This window comes from Perca flavescens, chromosome 5 (assembly GCF_004354835.1).
Source record: "Perca flavescens isolate YP-PL-M2 chromosome 5, PFLA_1.0, whole genome shotgun sequence".
Lineage (NCBI taxonomy): Eukaryota > Metazoa > Chordata > Actinopteri > Perciformes > Percidae > Perca > Perca flavescens.
The window spans coordinates 14,868,612-14,886,526 of record NC_041335.1 but is presented as its reverse complement, the minus strand read 5'-3'; the positions used below and the strand labels follow the sequence as shown (position 1 = coordinate 14,886,526).

At 39.2% G+C, this 17,915-nt stretch overlaps 2 protein-coding genes across 3 annotated transcripts; both read right to left on the bottom strand.

The window, feature by feature from the left end:
• Positions 1-590: 590 nt before the first annotated feature.
• Positions 591-8,439, bottom strand: LOC114555926 (uncharacterized). 2 transcript variants are annotated; one of them, XM_028578697.1, is made up of 6 exons: positions 8,285-8,439; positions 5,506-5,909; positions 5,184-5,340; positions 3,600-3,722; positions 1,922-2,012; positions 591-1,383 (listed from the first exon to the last, which is right to left on the bottom strand). In XM_028578697.1, exons 1-6 carry the CDS (start codon positions 8,430-8,432, stop codon positions 1,188-1,190), a joined length of 1,119 nt encoding a protein of 372 aa, XP_028434498.1. In that variant the 5' UTR covers positions 8,433-8,439; the 3' UTR covers positions 591-1,187. The 2 variants fall into 2 exon arrangements, with proteins under 2 accessions (XP_028434498.1, XP_028434499.1); XM_028578698.1 differs by having other exon boundaries at positions 5,250-5,340.
• Positions 8,440-11,971: 3,532 nt separating this feature from the next.
• On the bottom strand, positions 11,972-15,386 carry LOC114555438 (arrestin domain-containing protein 2-like). The gene is made up of 5 exons (XM_028577807.1): positions 15,367-15,386; positions 14,044-14,191; positions 13,188-13,284; positions 12,802-13,058; positions 11,972-12,507 (listed from the first exon to the last, which is right to left on the bottom strand). Exons 1-5 carry the CDS (start codon positions 15,384-15,386, stop codon positions 12,079-12,081), a joined length of 951 nt encoding a protein of 316 aa, XP_028433608.1. The 3' UTR covers positions 11,972-12,078.
• Between the last annotated feature and the right edge of the window lie 2,529 nt (positions 15,387-17,915).

Here is a 17,915-nt window from a genome sequence, read left to right as displayed (position 1 = left end):
GTTGCCACATATGAATGCAAAAAAAAGTCAACCTGGAGGTCTCTACTGGAGGTTCTGGAGCTTTCAACTATATCATACGGTCTTCCCAGTGAAATGTTGAGATTGAGATGGTCCCAAAAGTGTTGAGAATAATGGCAAGTGTAAACATCAAGGTTAAAAGCTCAAGTGGACCTAAAGGGAAGATTGTTTCGTCAACTGCTGTTTCCAAGGAGATATAATAGGTCCAGGTCGGTTAGAAGCACTGTCTCTATTAACAATTTTAATTAATAAATGTTTATGTAATGTCAGTACCAAGCAAAGTGCATCACAGTAATGAAATGTGTCAGTCAGACTACAGACATTTCCTACATAAACAAGATTTTCTTCTGAAATACAGAAAATACAGAATTATGTTAGGAAAACAACTTTCATCAATCAGTGTTTCTTGCAACACATCAAAGTTGCAACACAATTGTATTATCCTAAAAAAGCCCAGTAACTGCCATTATAAGGGTGTGTGTCTCAGGAGCCAGTGTATATTGTGATATGTTGTAAGACATCATGTTAAATGACAGATATATCATGTCAAAAATGCATGCAGACATTCAAAATTCTTCAAAAGCAATTATGTATTATGTAAAGAGACATCTGAGCTAATCCCACAGCACAACAAATGACAAATTGGGGCTAGATGATACTTTAGACATAGGAAAACAAAGATTAGGTTCCTAAGTATTTATCTAAATAAAGGCCTAAGCTATCATGGTACATTGTTGAGCCCTTGGATTTTACTTATATAAAGCCAAAAAACAATGACTCAATTCTTAAATTTATTTTACAGTCCTTTCATCCAACAAGCACTCCCTCAAATCTCAAACGGCAGAAGTCAGGACTCCGTATTTTGGAAAATATATGGTCCTACAGTACTTAACTTTTTTTTCTATTCTGGCAGCTTCACAACAGCTTTTATCTTCTCTGGCAGCTAAGTCTTACAGAAACGGTCTGATACTGATCCATGAACTTTCCATTTTATGAAACCATTTGCTTACTGTCATTTCCATGCCAACAGAAACAACAAAAATACTAATTTTGCCATTTGTTTTTCCTCATATTCCTCTCCTTTAGACACATTCAGTTACATAACCTTGCACAAGAAACCATGCGTGCTTACATAAACACACCTAGGTTCAAAAAATACAGTAGAGCCTTCAGGCCTCGTACAGTGGAGTGACAGTGCCATCTTTCCACTCAATCAGGATTTCTCCTCGTAAAGTGGGGGAGGAGTGTGGGAGGCGCATGGCATGCTCTGTCAGCAGGGCTCTTTCACTGGCTGCTGGGGACCCAGGAACACTCACCTCTGGCCTCGGAGTGTATGACTTCAAAACACACACCACCTTCTTCCTTCTGGCACAGCAAGACAGAAAAGGACAACGTGGGTACAACATGTTGCTTTGTACCACAGCTCTTTGACATGTTTTGCAAAATATTTCTTCCATTCTCTCCATGATCTTTTTTTTTTTTAAATTTCCTTTGAATTTAAGAGATTTGTATTGGATGTGGGTCTCCAATGTGCAGGGTTAGGTAGACCTGTCATGTCTTTTCAGTGTGCCCTTGTCCGCCTTCTGTTTTGTTTCATGTTCTTGTGTTTCAATAAATGTATTACTCTGAAATGTCAAATGTTGTGAAATGTCGAAATTGCTAAGACTAAAAAACAAACAAATGTATTCCATTAAACAGAAACAAACACATCCTAGCCTTAGAGAAGCTGGTATCAATAGACAAAGTTTGTCTATTTTACCATGTAAATAATTAGTGGATATGCAAAATGATAATACATTCATGGAAGTTTGGTCAATAAATTAATGAAGCCACTTCTCTTTTCAATGAAATATATACGATTAAAAATATGCACTTTTGTGTGTGTTGTGTGTGTTGCCCTCACCTATTGGAGTAAACATTGAGGATAAGAATCACAGTCCCCAGGACCAGAGCCAAAGAGCTTAGTACCAGCATGGTTATCTTCCAGCCCATCCCTATGTACACAGACCAAGCAACACATCATTTTGTATTTACCTCTAAGTTATGATTCTTCTTCATGCATTTGTTAAATTTCTGTCAAGACTGAACCTAAAACGTTACACCCATTTGAAAGCCCTTTGCGAACAGTGCAACTAGTGCTGTCCGTTAAACGTGTTATTAACGGCGTTGACACAAACCCATTTTAATGGCGTACATTTTTTTAATCGCACGATTAACGTTCTTTTTGGCCAAGAAAACTTTGTAGTTTTTTTCACATGCTGTTGCAACAACTAGTAACGTTAGAAAAACTACTACACCACACTGGATCTAGCTAGACCGGAAACAAAACAACAGGCACGCTGCACACACTTGTTTGGGCTTGCGAGCCGGCCAAAGAGTAGTAGGCCAACGTTAGGTTTTGAGTGGATGGCGAGTGCGAGACGCCGAAATGGATGCCAATAACCCCACAGTCACATTAGCTACAAGAGACAGAGACAAAGCGACAGGCTACCATTCATTTTCAATGGGAGTGGCTGTTTGCCAGCGACAAGCAATGGTTGGGTTGATGAGCCTCTGGTGAATAAAGAGCAGTAGCCTGAGTGCTATGTTCAAAGCAAACTTGAGAAAAAGAAAGTATTAAGCCATGGTATAACTGCACTATAGGCTGAGTCCTTGTTTATCTTACATGTGCACTTTGTAATTTTATATTGTCCTGTTTTGATCCCTTAGAAAGGGCTGTTGAAGGGGCTGTTTGTGTGACAAAGTATTTTTTTCACCCTTTTACTGATGAACAGTGTTACATTGTGTGAGAGATTATTTGCTCCAAGTGTGAATGTTAGTATATGCCAATGTTGTTTTCAATAAAAATTTGCACAAAGCAAGCCGATCCACTTTTCCATGTTGATAAGAGCATTAAAATGAAAAAAGAAATAAATAATGAGACAAAAAGAAATCAAGGGACATTTAGAACAGATAAAAATGACTAACTAACTATGACAATGCGATTAAATATTTTAATCGTTTGACAGCACTAATTGCAACACACCCAGCATGAACTTCGCTCTCAAATTCACATTCCTCCATCTCCACCTAGTGGTGGAAAAGTAACAACATCTTTACTGAAGAAGGAACATTTACACACAGCCTCTATGTCAGCCTTCATAACCTATTGTGGAATCAAATATTTCCACTGATAAAATTAGACATACACTACCGGTCAAAGGTTTGGGGTCACTTAGAAATTCCATTCCACTCCATTTTAGACAGAATACCAGCTGATCTGAGTGGGTGGCTGATCTTTAATGCAATATCTACATTGCCCATTATCAGCAACAATTCATCCAATGTTCCAAAGGCACATTCTGTTTACTAATCTGATATCATTTTAAAAGGCTAACTGAGAAAACATTGGACAACCCTTTTGCAATTATGTAAGCAGATAATGTAATCTGAAAACTGCTGCCCTGGTTAAAAAAAAACAACAATGCAAGCGATCTCAGCTGGTATTCTGTCTGTAATGGAGTTGAATGAAAATTTCTAAGTGACCCCAAACCTTTGACCGGTAGTGTACATTCAATATTTTATTGATTTACCAAACTTACCGTAGTCCATACGGAAGAAAACCATGGTGGGATCTGCAGGGGATTTGGTGCTTAGGGACCAAAGAGGCACATCCATTACTGGATAATATGTTTCTGTGACATCCCCGGCCATTATACCTCCAACTGGAAGTGGAGAAAAAAAGTAACAACTAAATAACAACACAACTAGAAGCAAGGACCAACACACAAAATTATTGGTTTGATGTCTTTGCCCTTTTTTAATGAAAGAAGTGATAGTTATGATCGTCCATCTTTAGTAGTGAGACAGAAATCAGTTCACGCAGGACCAGCCCGATATAAAGACAACATGAATCAGCATTGTGGCCCTACTGTGGCTGGCTGCCTTCCAGGAAAATATTGATTCAAGTGAAACACGGCTGACTGAATTAGAGACTCAGGCTAAAAGCATTATAATCTAAGATGCAGGACATGGCAGAATGCATCATGCAACTGATCAGATATACACAGCCTTTTAAAACACAAAAAAATATATCTTAAAGTGCTCATATTATGCTTTTTGGCTTTTTCCCTTTCCTTTATCGTGTTATATATCTTTTTTGTGCATATAATAGGTTTACAAAGTGAAAAAGCCCAAAGTCCACCCCAAAGGAACTTAACATCTCTAACAGAAAACACTGTTCATAAACTGCTCCAAACAGCTCTATTGTAGTCCAGCCTTTACTTCCGTGATGAACGTGCGTCACTTTGTAACACACATGTTTTAGCCCACAGAGTATGATTTTCACACATTTAATCTTCTTAATGAAGTAACCCATCACAATGAATAGTAAGATGGGTATTCTGTAAGGGCTACTAGTTGGTGCGTTCAAAGAAATCCAAACATTCAAGCTTTGAGGATCAGCAACCCTTTCAATGCAAGAAAAATGACCAAATTCATTATCCTGTTCATGATGTCCATGATTATTTTGTGTTCTGGTTTTTAATTTTCTGACAACAGAGCTTGTCAAAGAAATGCTTTTTATCATTACTGCGTAGATGCCATGAATGCACCACTATGTAGGGTTTTAAAAATGGTCCCTGCTTGCCACTGCAAGACAAATAAACTATAAATCTACTGTTAGTTTGTTATAACAATCTACTGTAACAATAACAAAGATAAACACACACACACACACACACACACTTTGTTATTGTTACACTTCACTAGCAAGACCTGATACTATACCTACGAAAGTAGGAAATCAATCTAAAAACTCATGATTGAAAAATAGTTAACAATAATGTCAAGTATTTACACTTTTGCCGATAAAGTTTGTAATTAAGGGGGGGGGTTTAGCAAAGCTACTGGCTGACCATTTATGTTACTTTTATTAGAGTCACACACAGACTGCAGCACATCATTCGCTCTGCTGAAGTGATTGGCTGCAATGTGCCGTCGCTCTAGGACCTGTACCCAGCTAGGACCCTATGATTCTGACCCTGGACACAAACTTTAAAACACTTCCCAATCAGAACAAAAATGCCACAAAAACATCCCACAGACACAGACAATGAACCTTCGTATTCTGATTCCGTTGGAAGAAAACATTCAGTAAACTACTACTAGATTTTTTAGGTCCTTACATGGTTCAGCCTGTCTTTGTATATCAGAGATGGCACTTGGAAAAATCCCAGGTTCCAAAGATTTACCCAGATGGTGATGAGGTTGGTGTTGGTTATGTTTGCTGTCTCTCCCATTGCATAGTGTCTGGTTGTCAAATGTCCGCCACCTGCTGCCAGGCTGGTAAAGACAAGAAGAAGAAAAGAAAATAGCTAGCTAGCATTAGACATTTTATAGACTTACTCTAAACATATTCTACAATATACATATCCTCCCAGGTTTTTAGATCTGATAAAGGTAATCTGATTAAGGTACTTACCAGATGTTACATCACAATATTCTTACCTGCTTATGTTCCCTCGAAAGGAAGACCAAAGTAGATTCTTGTGTGGCGCTAAGCTGTAGCCCCCTTCCTTTCAAAGTGAGGTGTCCTTTTTTGGAACAGGACCATGCCTGGCTGCTTGCCCCTCTGCCTGTATCCACCACTGCCAATCCGGCATCAGACTCGTCACTTCCAGCCCGAAAAACGCAGCGCTGCAGGAGGACACCTTCATACTGCTCTCCTGGTGCAGTCAGACAGTCCCCAGTGTGGTGATTGCTGAGAGCCTGGCTCTCTGGTAGCCAACGCCATTCCTGTAGGGCCGAATATGGGCTGCAGTCACCCAGAGATACTCTGCCTCCCAAAGTTCCTTCATGCACCTGCAGACATTTACCCAGCAGCTTGTTCTGAATCTTTAAGCCACACGCCTCTGTGGAGGGAACACAAGAAAATGCCATGTCCAAAATCTTAAACTCATTATTTTAACGTTAAACCGCTCAGCCATTGTTGCTATTTGGGGAGGGAGCTAGGTGTAAAGGGAGAAACTTAAAAGGACAATTCTGGCGCAAAATGAACCTAGGGGTTATTAACTGATGTGTACCTACTCTGTCGCTCTCTGGGACATGTTTTCATGCTAATCGAATTAGTTTGGAGCATGCAATCGAATTAATCTGTACACTTACAATGTTGTCAATGCTTCGGTTCACATTTAGGGACCCTCATTATGCTAACGTTATGGTGTGTTGATATTTTGAGCCTTTTTAGTGGTATTAAATAACAATTTAATTTGAGTGTCCCTATGCCCAAAATACTAGCATTGTAAGCTAACCAGCGGTCCGCGGTAGCCTCGTCAAAGCTCCAAACTTATTCGATTAGCATGAAAACATGTCCCAGAGAGCAACAGAGTAGGTACACATCAGTTAATAACCCCTAGGTTAATTTTGCGCCGGAATTGTCCTTTAATGGACCTTTTTTCACAGCAGACATTTTGACTTGTCATAGTAGGAAAAGCACAGCTGAAATTCATAACCTTAACAGCTCAATTCCATCAAGTGTCCCAGTGAGCTATTTCAGTGAGTCAGCATGCACAATAGCAGGGCCTTTCCTAAGTGGAATGCAGCCACCATTAATGGTTTTGACTACACCTGTGCTTTTATTACTATGACATGTCAACACGTCTGCCGCGAAAAAGGTCTATTGTTGTTATTGTTTGTTTGTTTTCGTGTTAGACTTAGCTGTTCAGTTTTGCCTTTGGTAATAATTATTTGTCTTCTTTTTGAAGTTAGTTTTCTGTTAATTATTACTTTAACAGTACACCATGTTTGTTCTATCTTGAACTGTTTCCGCTTCTCCCTTGGTTTCCCCTGGGGTTTATTTCATTGTTAGTGTCTCCTCCCCTAGACACGATAGTGACGTAAATGTTTTGGCTCAGTTTGCCTGTCTGTGTGTTTGTCTGTTCTGGCATGGACATCAACTATCTTTAAACCCATGACATTTTTGCGTATAACTCCTGAAATGTGCAGTGCAAAATCAAATATATTTTCCTGGATTTTTTTTTTTTTTTTTTTGGACCAACAATTAGCCTATCTATCCAAAAAATTTCATTTAATCTTTACCGGTTCCTAAACTATCATTGCAATGTGCAACTGCAGCCAAAGTAAGCTTGGACAGGCATGTATCAACCCCAAGCAATTCTACAAAATGTGATTGCATTTCATCTTTCCATATGTGGAAAGAAGGTATACTTCAACTGCTTTTAGTTGTAATTGGGTCTCCAAAAGTGTATTCATCGCATTCCAAACTTTCTGAAGCTTTCAAAGCTTCAATTGTCAGCAATAATAAAAGTACCAACCATCATGGCTACTGAGTTAACCCTTATGTTGACTTCGGGTCACATTGACCCGTTTTCAATTTTTGTTTTATATCAGAAAATATGGGACGTAGAAATAAGCGCTGAAAATGTGTAGAAGAAAATTTTAAACAATTTAAAATGTTGGAAAAAGCAAATACAAACTGTGAAAAAAGGCGTCAAGGTTGATGGGAAGACAACGTATTGACTAAAATTGCTAATATGTGAATGTTCATTGCTAATGACCTAGCTCGGTGAGCCTCCATGACCACACAAAAACCTGCTATCGTTTGTTTTTACAGTTATAAGAGTCAATGCATTTAAAAAAAACAAAAAAACATCATAAATGTTTTTTATGTTGTGACTAAAAAACATTCGTGACATTCACATTAAAAAAACAGTCGTGTTTTTATATATCATTTCCTTGATCCTTTAACCTCTCCTAAGTGGAATGTAGCTAGATACACCTGTGCTTTTCCTACTATGTCAACATGTCTGCTGTAAAAAATTTCTATTTGGGGGTGTGGGGTTGCTATCATGCTATTCAGGAGATTTTAGTATATTATATCATAGGGCAACCGTATGTGATATTATATTTTACAAACCCAGGAACCAACATTGTTAACGTCACTGAGGTAAAATATTGGGGAATTTACAATGTGCATAATATGCTCTAACATTGGATCGTCGGCAAACATCGGCAAACGTGTGTGTGTAAAATATTACTTCAGAGGTTTAAAAAGTTGGTTTCTTGGAATAGCTACTTAGCTCTAATCGGCTCAGCATACAGCCAACTGAAACTGAAAAAAATGCTACCTAAAATACGACGAATAGTATGCAATGCAACTTCTGGACAGCTAACGTTAACGGAGAAAACGTTGCCATTATGTTAGTGGCCGTTTTCTTTGGCTTCGAAACACTGTATTCTCAGTCATCTGGAAATCAGACTTTCTTACCTTGGAAAATGACTAAAACAAGCAAATAGACACACAGCAGGCTTCTTCCCATTGCGATGGCGATGACAGGCACAGATAGTTTGGGGTCTCCCGTGGCAATAAAGCCTGCAACAGTAACAAGTGCAAGTGGGCGGTGACAAAAGTTCATGCAACCTCCCTCTATGCATCCATCACTTGGACAAAGGAATGGAGGATCCATGCATTCCTCCTCATAAATCTTCAATGCAAATTTACTTTAACATGCTTTGTTAACTGTCCAGTAATCAAATCAATTTCTTGATATTAAGGATGGCTTTGGTTGTTTTGAAAGGCTCTTGCCCATTGTTATTTATGCTCTCCGCCTTTAACAGCAGTAGATGGTCACTAGACCTTTTTGATATAAATAAAAAAAGAAATCCCTGTGGGCCACTGTTATGCTGTGTTCATTTGTTTACTGTTTTGCATATTCTGTAATCTTTTTTTTCCACAATTTGTATACACAACTCATAGACACTCCTTGTTTACCACTATATGGCAGGCAAGAAAACGTGTTTAGAACCAGTGTGCTACAACTCCATGGACTACCAATTAGATTTATAGAGCATAAATCTGTTATAAGGAGAAAACAGTGTTCCAAGCTGAATAGGATTGCCCACTCGTTACTGTGAGGAATGGGACAGCTTTTGGGGCCTGCATGGTCACATGATGTTTTTCTCTATCATGATGCACCACAAAGTATGTGAAAGGCCTTGATCAAAATAAACAACTTCTTTATCAACAATTTATTTTTATAACAATAATATTAAACACATTGCATTTAATATTTAAATTACATTAAACATTTTACAGCCAATTAAAAGGCAAACACAAAACTGAAGTTCCCTTTTTGTCTGCAACTTTTACAGTAACTTGTTCTGTGTAAAACAGTTGAGAAACTGTGAAACACCTTGCTTGTCAACTTAAATCTTGCATATAGAAGGAAACTAGTTGTGTTAAAGGGCAATGCCATGAATGAATAAACATGTTGGTACTACAGTAGAACAAACACTATGCATAGTAATTTTTTTTTCATATAGCATAACTTTGAAAAAACAACAGTTATTTAAATTAAACAGTAGTGCAAAAACAGAATACATTTTCACATTTGTAAATAGCAGTGCAAATATGCAAATACGGTACAGGCCAAAAGTTTGGACACACCTTCTCATTCAATGCGTTTCCTTTTTATTTTCATGACTATTTACATTGTAGATTCTCACTGAAGGCATCAAAAAAACGAATGAACACATATGGAATTATGTACTTAACAACAAAGTGTTAAATAACTGAAAACATGTCTTATATTTTAGATTCCTCAAAGTAGCCACACTTTGCTTTTTTATTAATAAGAGAAAAAATGCCACTAATTAACCCTGACAAGGCACACCTGTGAAGTGAAAACCATTTCAGGTGACTACCTCATGAAGCTCATTGAGAGAACACCAAGGGTTTGCAGAGTTATCAAAAAAAGCAAAGGGTGGCTACTTTGAAGAATCTAAAATATAAGACATGTTTTCAGTTATTTCACACTTTTTTGTTAAGTACATAATTCCATATGTGTTCATTCATAGTTTTGATGCCTTCAGTGAGAATCTACAATGTAAATAGTCATGAAAATAAAGAAAGACATTGAATGAGAAGGTGTGTCCAAACTTTTGGCCTGTACTGTACATTCGGGGCGTGATGGTGCTAGTCATATTTGTCTATTTAAGTAAGCCACTAAAGGGCGAAGAGCTGAACTTGTTTCAGATGGGTTTTCTGGGCAAAAACTTAACAAATGTCCAGTGTATAACTTAAGATTCTGTGATTCACTTATTCACAGTTCTTTATACACATACTCACTGTAATGTTCCACCTATGAGTCCGAGACAAGAGTAGGGTTCATGCATTAATTGCTTTATTAAAGCACTCAAAACAGTGTCGAGAAAACCTACATACTGTATGTTTTGCAATGTCTTGCAACAATGCACTCGCTCAACAGCCCCGGTAACAACAGCCCACAGAGATTACAGCGGGCCAGACAAGCCCCTCAAATCAAGATTATTTTGTGTTCTTTTTTTGTGATTAACAATTTTTTATTTAAATACAAAACATACCTCGCAACGTGACACTCCCCCCCACCCCCGTTCGTCATCACCACCCACCCAGACAAAAATAAAGAAAAGATATAACTACAATATTCAATTCAATTCAATTTTATTTATAGTATCAAATCATAACAAGAGTTATCTTTTGACACATTACAGATAGAGTAGGTCTAGACCACACTATAATTTACAAAGACCCAACAATTCCAGCAATTCCCACAAGAGCAAGCATTTAGTGTGACAGTGGCAAGAATTCAAGACCATTCAACAAAATAGTAACAAAATAATAATAAATTTAATTTATATAGCGCTTTTCATAGACTCAAAGTCGCTTTACAGAGGAGGTAGATTATAAAAACAGAACAAAACAAAACAAAACAAAACAAGATTCAGGCAGAGATGAAAAGGGAGGGGGGCGTGGGGCTAGGGATAGGCAGAGTTGAAGAGACGGGTCTTGAGGCGGGACTGGAAGATGGTGAGGGACTCAGAGGTGCGGATCTCTTGGTGGAGGGAGTTCCAGAGCCTGGAGCTGCTCTGGAGAATGCTCTTTCCCCAAAACTGCGAAGTTTGGACTTTTGGATGGAGAGGAGACCGGCTGAGGTGGATCTGAGGGACCGTGAGGGTTGGTACGGGGAGAGGAGGTCAGTGAGGTATGAGGGGGCCAGATGGTGGAGGGCTTTGTAGGTGAGGAGCAGGATTTTGTAGGTAATCCGGTGGGAGATAGGAAGCCAGTGGAGTCGTTTTAGGACTGGAGTGATGTGGTGCCAGGATTTGGAGTGGGTGATGAGGTGGGCGGCTGAGTTCTGGACCAGTTGGAGTCGGTTGATGTTGGTAGAGCTGATGCAGAGGAGAAGTGAGTTGCAGTAGTCCAGTCGGGAGGAGATGAAGGTGTGAATGAGTCTTTCAGCAGCGGGGGGTGTGAGAGAGGGTCTGATTTTGGCTATGTTGCGGAGGTGAAAGAAGGAGGTTTTAATGACTTGACGGATGTGAGGCTCAAGGGAGAGGGTGGAATCAAAGATTCCAAAAAAATAAACAATAAACCAAATAAACATATGTATAAATGACAACACCATAAGCCCATCATACACTTCTCTCCACAGCACAAAGCTTCATAGGAGTCCTCCAGAAAGTTCAGGTACTTTCCCCATTTTCTAGTATAGACATCCAACCTGGCAAACCTTTTGTATGACATTTTTTCAAACGCAGCCACCCTAGCCATCTCACAAGCCCACTACTGGATTGCCGGCACCCCTTCATTCTTCCATCCTCTTAAAATAATCTGTCTGGCTTTCATCAAACTAGTCTGGACCCAGCTTCTTATGTGCTTATCCATCCCATTTAGGATTGACCCATCTCCCAGAACAAATAATCTTGGGCCGAATGGAACCTGGGTCCCTGCAATCCGACATAGGTTATCATTCAATTCAATTTTATTTCAATTTTATTTATAGTATCAAATCATAACGAGAGTTATCTCAGGACACAGATTAAGAGTAGGTCTAGACCACACTATAATTTACAAAGACCCAACAATTCCAGTAATTCCCAGTCCAAAATCCCTGGACCTTATCACAGGACCATAGGACATGAAGTAGTTAGCTGTCCTCTGTCTTACATTTCCAACAATTTGGTATGTCTTTCAGACCGATTCTAAACAATCTGGAGGGAGGTTTGTGTTCTTTTTGAAGCTCAGCTTTTGTGCTCTGACCCAGTCCTACTGAGAGTGTCCTGAGAAGGGTTAAAAAGGGACATATAAGAGGGAGGATCTTCTCCCTGTTGAACTAGAGGCGGAGCAGTAGGGGCTTGTTGCTGCATTAAAGATGAAGCTGCAGTTGAAAAACCACATGCAGAGGCCTGTTGTGGCCACTGATTATTATAGCCACTTATGGTTCTATTTTGAGTGGGATCTGGTGCTGGGTACCCATAAGCACCTGGACCTGCAGGTACAGGATAAGGACCAACAAGGAAAGCAGGGGGAGGGAAGTCGCTGTAACTTGGGGCCCCAGCTGAGTAAGGCCCCACAGCCTCACCAGGGTAAGGGCGGGCAAAGCTAGAAGGAACGATGACCAGTGGAAACACCACCTCTGGGTTAAAGGCAAAACTGATGTCCAAATACACCTAAGGAACAGAAACATGAAGAAGTAAAATCTGTCTACATCAGAGAGGATTAGAATCACTTAAGATTAAGTTGATTGTGCTGTCAATTTTCAGTTAATTCACTCTAAATGGTAATAAAGCATTTTATACTGTAATTGTATATAAGCTGTTATGTGCTGTTATGTTATATTAATGATTGTTGAAGTGTGTGAAGACGAGAATTGTCTGTGTTACAATTACTTAATCGCCAATATAAATGAAAGCAATTACTTTATTTCTGAGTTGATGCAACATGACTATTACATTATTTCATACCTTGAGGTAATGGTGAACTGAGATGATTTCACAATGATGGAGTGTGGGAATGGCATCGGCAGGAATCTTCAATTGGCAGGAGACAGTTTCCTCTGAGTTCAGTGCGATAGTCTCGCCAACTATTTTGCATAGAGTTTGGTCACTAGAATTGGTGGAGCCACTGGCGCGGTACACTGTTTTCTGCTGTAAACGGAATTTGGGCTTCACTTTTTTGGAAGAGGAGTTGCAAATCTTGGCATCAACAGATAAAGTGTCACCTATCAAAAACAAATTTGAGAATAAGATTTTATTATACAAATTTTTATAGAAAAATGTTACCAAACAAATATTATAGGCTACATTACACATACACTGTATGTGTAAGCATGTAGCTAGGGTGACTTTACCTGGAGAGCAAACCTTTGTGTTGACGGTAGCAGACAGTTGGACCTGTCCTTTGGAGAAAACCCCGATTTCTTTACCCACTGAACCAGACTGGGGACGCTAGAACACAATCAAAACAAACATTTCATATCAATAAGGCAACTCGTGTGGCTGAAATTTAAAGTTTAAGAGAAAATTGCTTGCTGTCAACCTTTGAATGAAGCCATCCATGTCCAGGTTTACATGATAAAAAAAGTTAACTTTTTAATGTCGCAGAATGATTGGTCCCTGAATAGGTTTAAAATGGAGTTACTATATGCTCTCTCTTGATTGCAGTCTGTGTAGTTTGTGTGTATGTATGTATGCACTATGTGTGTTGAATTTCTTTAAACAACAGATAATGTTTGTATTTCCAAGACAAATTCCCTTCAGGACAATAAAAGTCTATCTTATCTGATTCTCTAATGGGCCACATTCAGTGTTGGGGAAGCTACTTTGAAAGCATTGCTTTGCACACTACCAATTACTTCACACTGGAAGAACTACAGCAAATCAACCCATTTACTGTTTATTCAAACTGGTTTGTGGTTTGCATGTGTTTGCTCAACGTATTACATGTGATCACATCATAGAGACTCTCAGATTACAAAAGGTCCTGCTGCCTGCTTCTTCCGTGATATAGTACACTGCTGTAAACTGTTTTCACACTCTTTAATGTTTTCTTTCCCTCAACTCCTCTATTCCATTCTTTTAGTTGTAGCCAAATGTTTTTTTGAACAGCCAGTAAGTGCTGCACAAATAAAATATTTAAGTTCAGTTGGAAAGTGGAAATAGTGTATCAAATTCATAACATGTATCATATTGTAGTGTCCCATTTACCATTCCATGGCCAAGGTGTGAAAAGGAATTTGAAACAAAATTGAACTCTGTTTGTAGTTGAGAACACCTCAGCCAGCCCATGGACACCTTGACTTCAACCATGTAGACAATCCTTCCATGAATCCCCTTGAAGGATGATGGCATATCCCTGTCAAACAGAACACATGCACTTATTTGTAAAAGCAAACAATGACACAGAGTACAGTAGGGTTCCACACAGCAAAACACCAAGCAAATTTTGGCCAGCGAAATATTGCCTCAGGGGCGTTGTCGCGAAAACAAGACGCCAGAACGCTACAGAACACCGGCTACTAGGCAGCTAGCAAAGAGGGTTGAAGCTAGGTAGCATAGGTAGCTAGCAGGTAGTTTGCTAGCAAGCTATCGTTGCTATTGTAGCTTGTGAAATCTGTGTTGATACAAGCGTCAATGTTCGCCAACAAAACATGTAATCAAACAAATGCACAAGTAGCCTAGCTGCCTGGCTAGGCTTACAATGAAATCCAATGTCCGAACATGCTAGCGATTAGCCTGTCGGCTAGCTGAAAAGTTTGAGTGTTTAAGCTAACAAATACAGTGGTCTATTTAGTGGTGTATGTGCCCTGACTAAGTTTGTGTGTCATATAAATCACAATTCGTGTTGATACAAGTACCAATGTTCATGTAGAAACATTTTAATCACATAAAAATGTTCTTGATACATCACTAATAACCTCCGCCATCTTGGTCTGACTTTTTTTGTAACTCCCGCCTCCAAACACAAATACGCAGACCTGATTGGTTTTTACGAGTGGTCCTCATTTGAATAAATAAAATTTCGTAAACTTTGTTTTACTTGCCTCGGTGATTCGCTCTCATCTCGCCCAGTCAGGGCAATTTTGGTCTCCATTCAACCTCAATGAGAGCAAAGCGAAATTTCGCTGTGTGGAACCCTACCTTATGCTATAGAAATACACACGTACCCCTGTGGAATTTTAAACCTGAACTTTAAGCAATGGACTCCTTTGGGAAGAACAGTGCCTGCAAAAAGAGTGAGATTTATTAATACTTCATGTAAAGCCCTCCTATTTACTCAGTTTTGTGTACTTTGTGTTACGTGCTCAAGGAGGTTGTGTGATTCATGTGGTTTCAGAAAGTGCACAACTGTAATCAATCTGTGTAGTAGCCTTGATTGTTTCAGGCTGTGTTTAGAGATGGAAAAACGGACCATAAGATTGTAAAGGCTACACAAGTTCATTCAAAATGCATTTTATGTTTTTACTGACTCAAGGAGAGTCCGCAGATACTAATAGCCTATGAAACAATACGGGGGCCTGGTTAGCTCACCTGGTAGAGCGGCCGCCCATTTAGGTTTACTCCTTGACGCAGCGGCCGCAGGTTCGACTGACCATTTGCTACATGTCAAACCCCCTCCCCTCTCTCCCCTTTCAAGTGTAAGCTATCCTATAGAAATAATGGCCTAAAAAAATGCACCAAAAATACTGTATAATCTTTAAAGGTCCCATGGCACGAAAAATTCACTTTATGAAGGTTTTCAACATTAATATGAGTTCTCCCAGCCTGCCTATGGTCCCCAAGTGGCTAGAAATGGCGATAGGTGTAAACCGAGCCCTGGGTATCCTACTCTGCCTTTGAGAAAAAGTAAGCTCAGATGGGCGAATCTGGAGTCTCCTCCTTATGTCATAAGGAGCCAGGTTACCTCCCCTTTCTTTGCTTTGCCACCCCCACCCTCCACCTTGCCCCCCCTCTGTCCTCCTCAATAGCATTTAAAGCTACAGACACAGAAATGGCACAACCTAAGTAAAGCTCATTGTGGGACTGGCTCTAGTGGCTGTAATTCTGCACCAAGACTGAATTTCGGGAAAGAGACTTCAGATACACTATTAGGGGACCACTAAGGCCTATATAAAAGCATCCAAAAAGCAGCACGTCATAGGACCTTTAATATTTAGCTTACATACGGTAGAACTTTACACAATTTACTACGCTATAAGGGCATAGGCTATTAGGCTACGCCCGTTTTATCAAACTAACGGCCATAACTTAAAAAACAATAAACATAAACTGTTGTTGTTTAGATGAGCGAGAATATCACAAAGTGACACATTTATTTGGCCTACCTTCGGAATTTTCTTCAACTAAGTACTCTTTTAGTTTGAAGTATCTCCTGTGGGATTTGTAAGATGGGCCGTCGCCTCCTTTGTTTTCTGTCCATTCTACGTGCGCGTCCCCTTTGGCTTTCACCATCACACTCTTCACTTTGGTTTTTTTCGTCAAAGTGAAAGTGACTATGCCTGCGACAGTGTCTCCTTCAGAAAAAGTTGCCTCTTTGTTGAGAGCTTCACAAGCCAGACATAAGTCTTTAATCGGAGACATTTTAGATATATCGGCCAAAACACGCTCTGTTTCCCAAATTTGTGGCTAAACGGTACGAAGTATTGACTGTCTGGCTCGGCTTCTTCCGTAGACTGAGGTCACAAAACAGCTTCCAATATATTATATAACTTGTTGGACTTTAACCGTGTATTACAACAGACGTTTACGGAATCCAGCCAGGTATCATAAAAACATAATGCACAACAGGCTTATCAGTTTTACACAATTTAAGTAGCCTATATAAAATGTAGCTTAAGGGTTGTTATTATGTGTAATATGCATTGTACTAATTACAATGTGTTAATTAATACGCTATTTAACTGGTATAAGTGACATTTCAAATAATTTATAAAGACAAAATAAAGAAGCAGGTCAACAGGATGAGATTATTTAAGCGCTGTGCTACCCTGTGGCCTAGAAATGCAAACATGCAAAATAATTAAGTAGTTATAACAAATAGTTCACACTCACTGAAAGTTTTACAGAGACACTTTCACTGGCAGTTCTTTATTTAAATTTACAAATCAGAGAAAACACTTAGTTTATGAATATAACAAATCAGATTTGAAAAGTACTGTGTAATTAAATAGAAGTAGTTGTCTGGTGTTTCTGGTAAAAATAAATGTATAATTAGCCTCTTAGTTGACTTTAATAAAAAAAGAATAGAATTAACTAGTCTCAAGCAAAAGAGTGAGGCAGCAAGGGGGGGCTAAACAGGTTACGTTTGTTGTTTAACTTAATGTACTCATTCACGTTTTAGTTAATGTAACTCTGAAAATGTTAACTAACATTTACTAACATGAGTTGGAAAGAGTCGGGTACATAGTTAGCTAACAGTTAATGTTACCTAAAATAGGACGAACAGTATGCAATGCAACTATTTGGATGTTAACGTAGACAATGCTGACATTTTATACTAACATAATTATGTTAGTGGCCGTTTTCTTTGGCTTCGAATCGCTGTATTCTCAATTTTAGTCATCTGGAAATCAAACGACCTACTGCATTATTATATTAGCTAGCTAACTGTAATAGCATTAACTTTCTTACCTTGGAAAATGACTAAGACAAGCAAATAGACACACGGCAGGCTTCTTCCCATTGCGATGGCAATGACAGGCACTAGAGTGCGGATCGGGCCGCATTTTTCTGTCCGAGCCTGGCCCGCATCCGACAGAGCAGTAACCGAACCCGGCCCGAGCCCGACACAGTTAAAATCTCGTTTTTTTTCTCATACTAATGACACATGTATGTTTGTTTGTGTGGAAAGCCCACTTTTAGGCCCTGTTTAGCCGATGACGCTTGCGGGTGAAAACGACAAAATATTTTATCAGATGTGCCTTTCGTTTATACGGCGATGGCGTTTTTGGGGCTTAAAAACGCAAAAAAGTGAAACCACCCTCCAGAGTGGAAATCTTAAAAACGCTCCACGTCGTGTTCAGGCTATTCATTTGAGCCAGCTGCCAGAGTAGGCTACAACGTTGCGGATGAAGAGAAAG

Excerpts from the sequence above, each read along its gene's own strand:
- LOC114555438 (XM_028577807.1), bottom strand. The coding sequence starts at position 15,386 with ATGGGCGGCCGCTCTACCAG. Across the intron at positions 13,285-14,043 it reads CACACCTTGGCCATGGAATG|CGTCCCCAGTCTGGTTCAGT; the intron begins GTAAATGGGACA and ends ATTGTGTTCTAG. Across the intron at positions 12,508-12,801 it reads CAGTTCACCATTACCTCAAG|GTGTATTTGGACATCAGTTT; the intron begins GTATGAAATAAT and ends TCTGTTCCTTAG.
- LOC114555926 (XM_028578697.1), bottom strand. The coding sequence starts at position 8,432 with ATGAACTTTTGTCACCGCCCACTTGCACTTGTTACTGTTGCAGGCTTT. Across the intron at positions 5,341-5,505 it reads TTTCGAGGGAACATAAGCAG|CCTGGCAGCAGGTGGCGGAC; the intron begins GTAAGAATATTG and ends TGTCTTTACCAG. Across the intron at positions 3,723-5,183 it reads ACAAAGACAGGCTGAACCAT|TTGGAGGTATAATGGCCGGG; the intron begins GTAAGGACCTAA and ends CTCCACTTCCAG.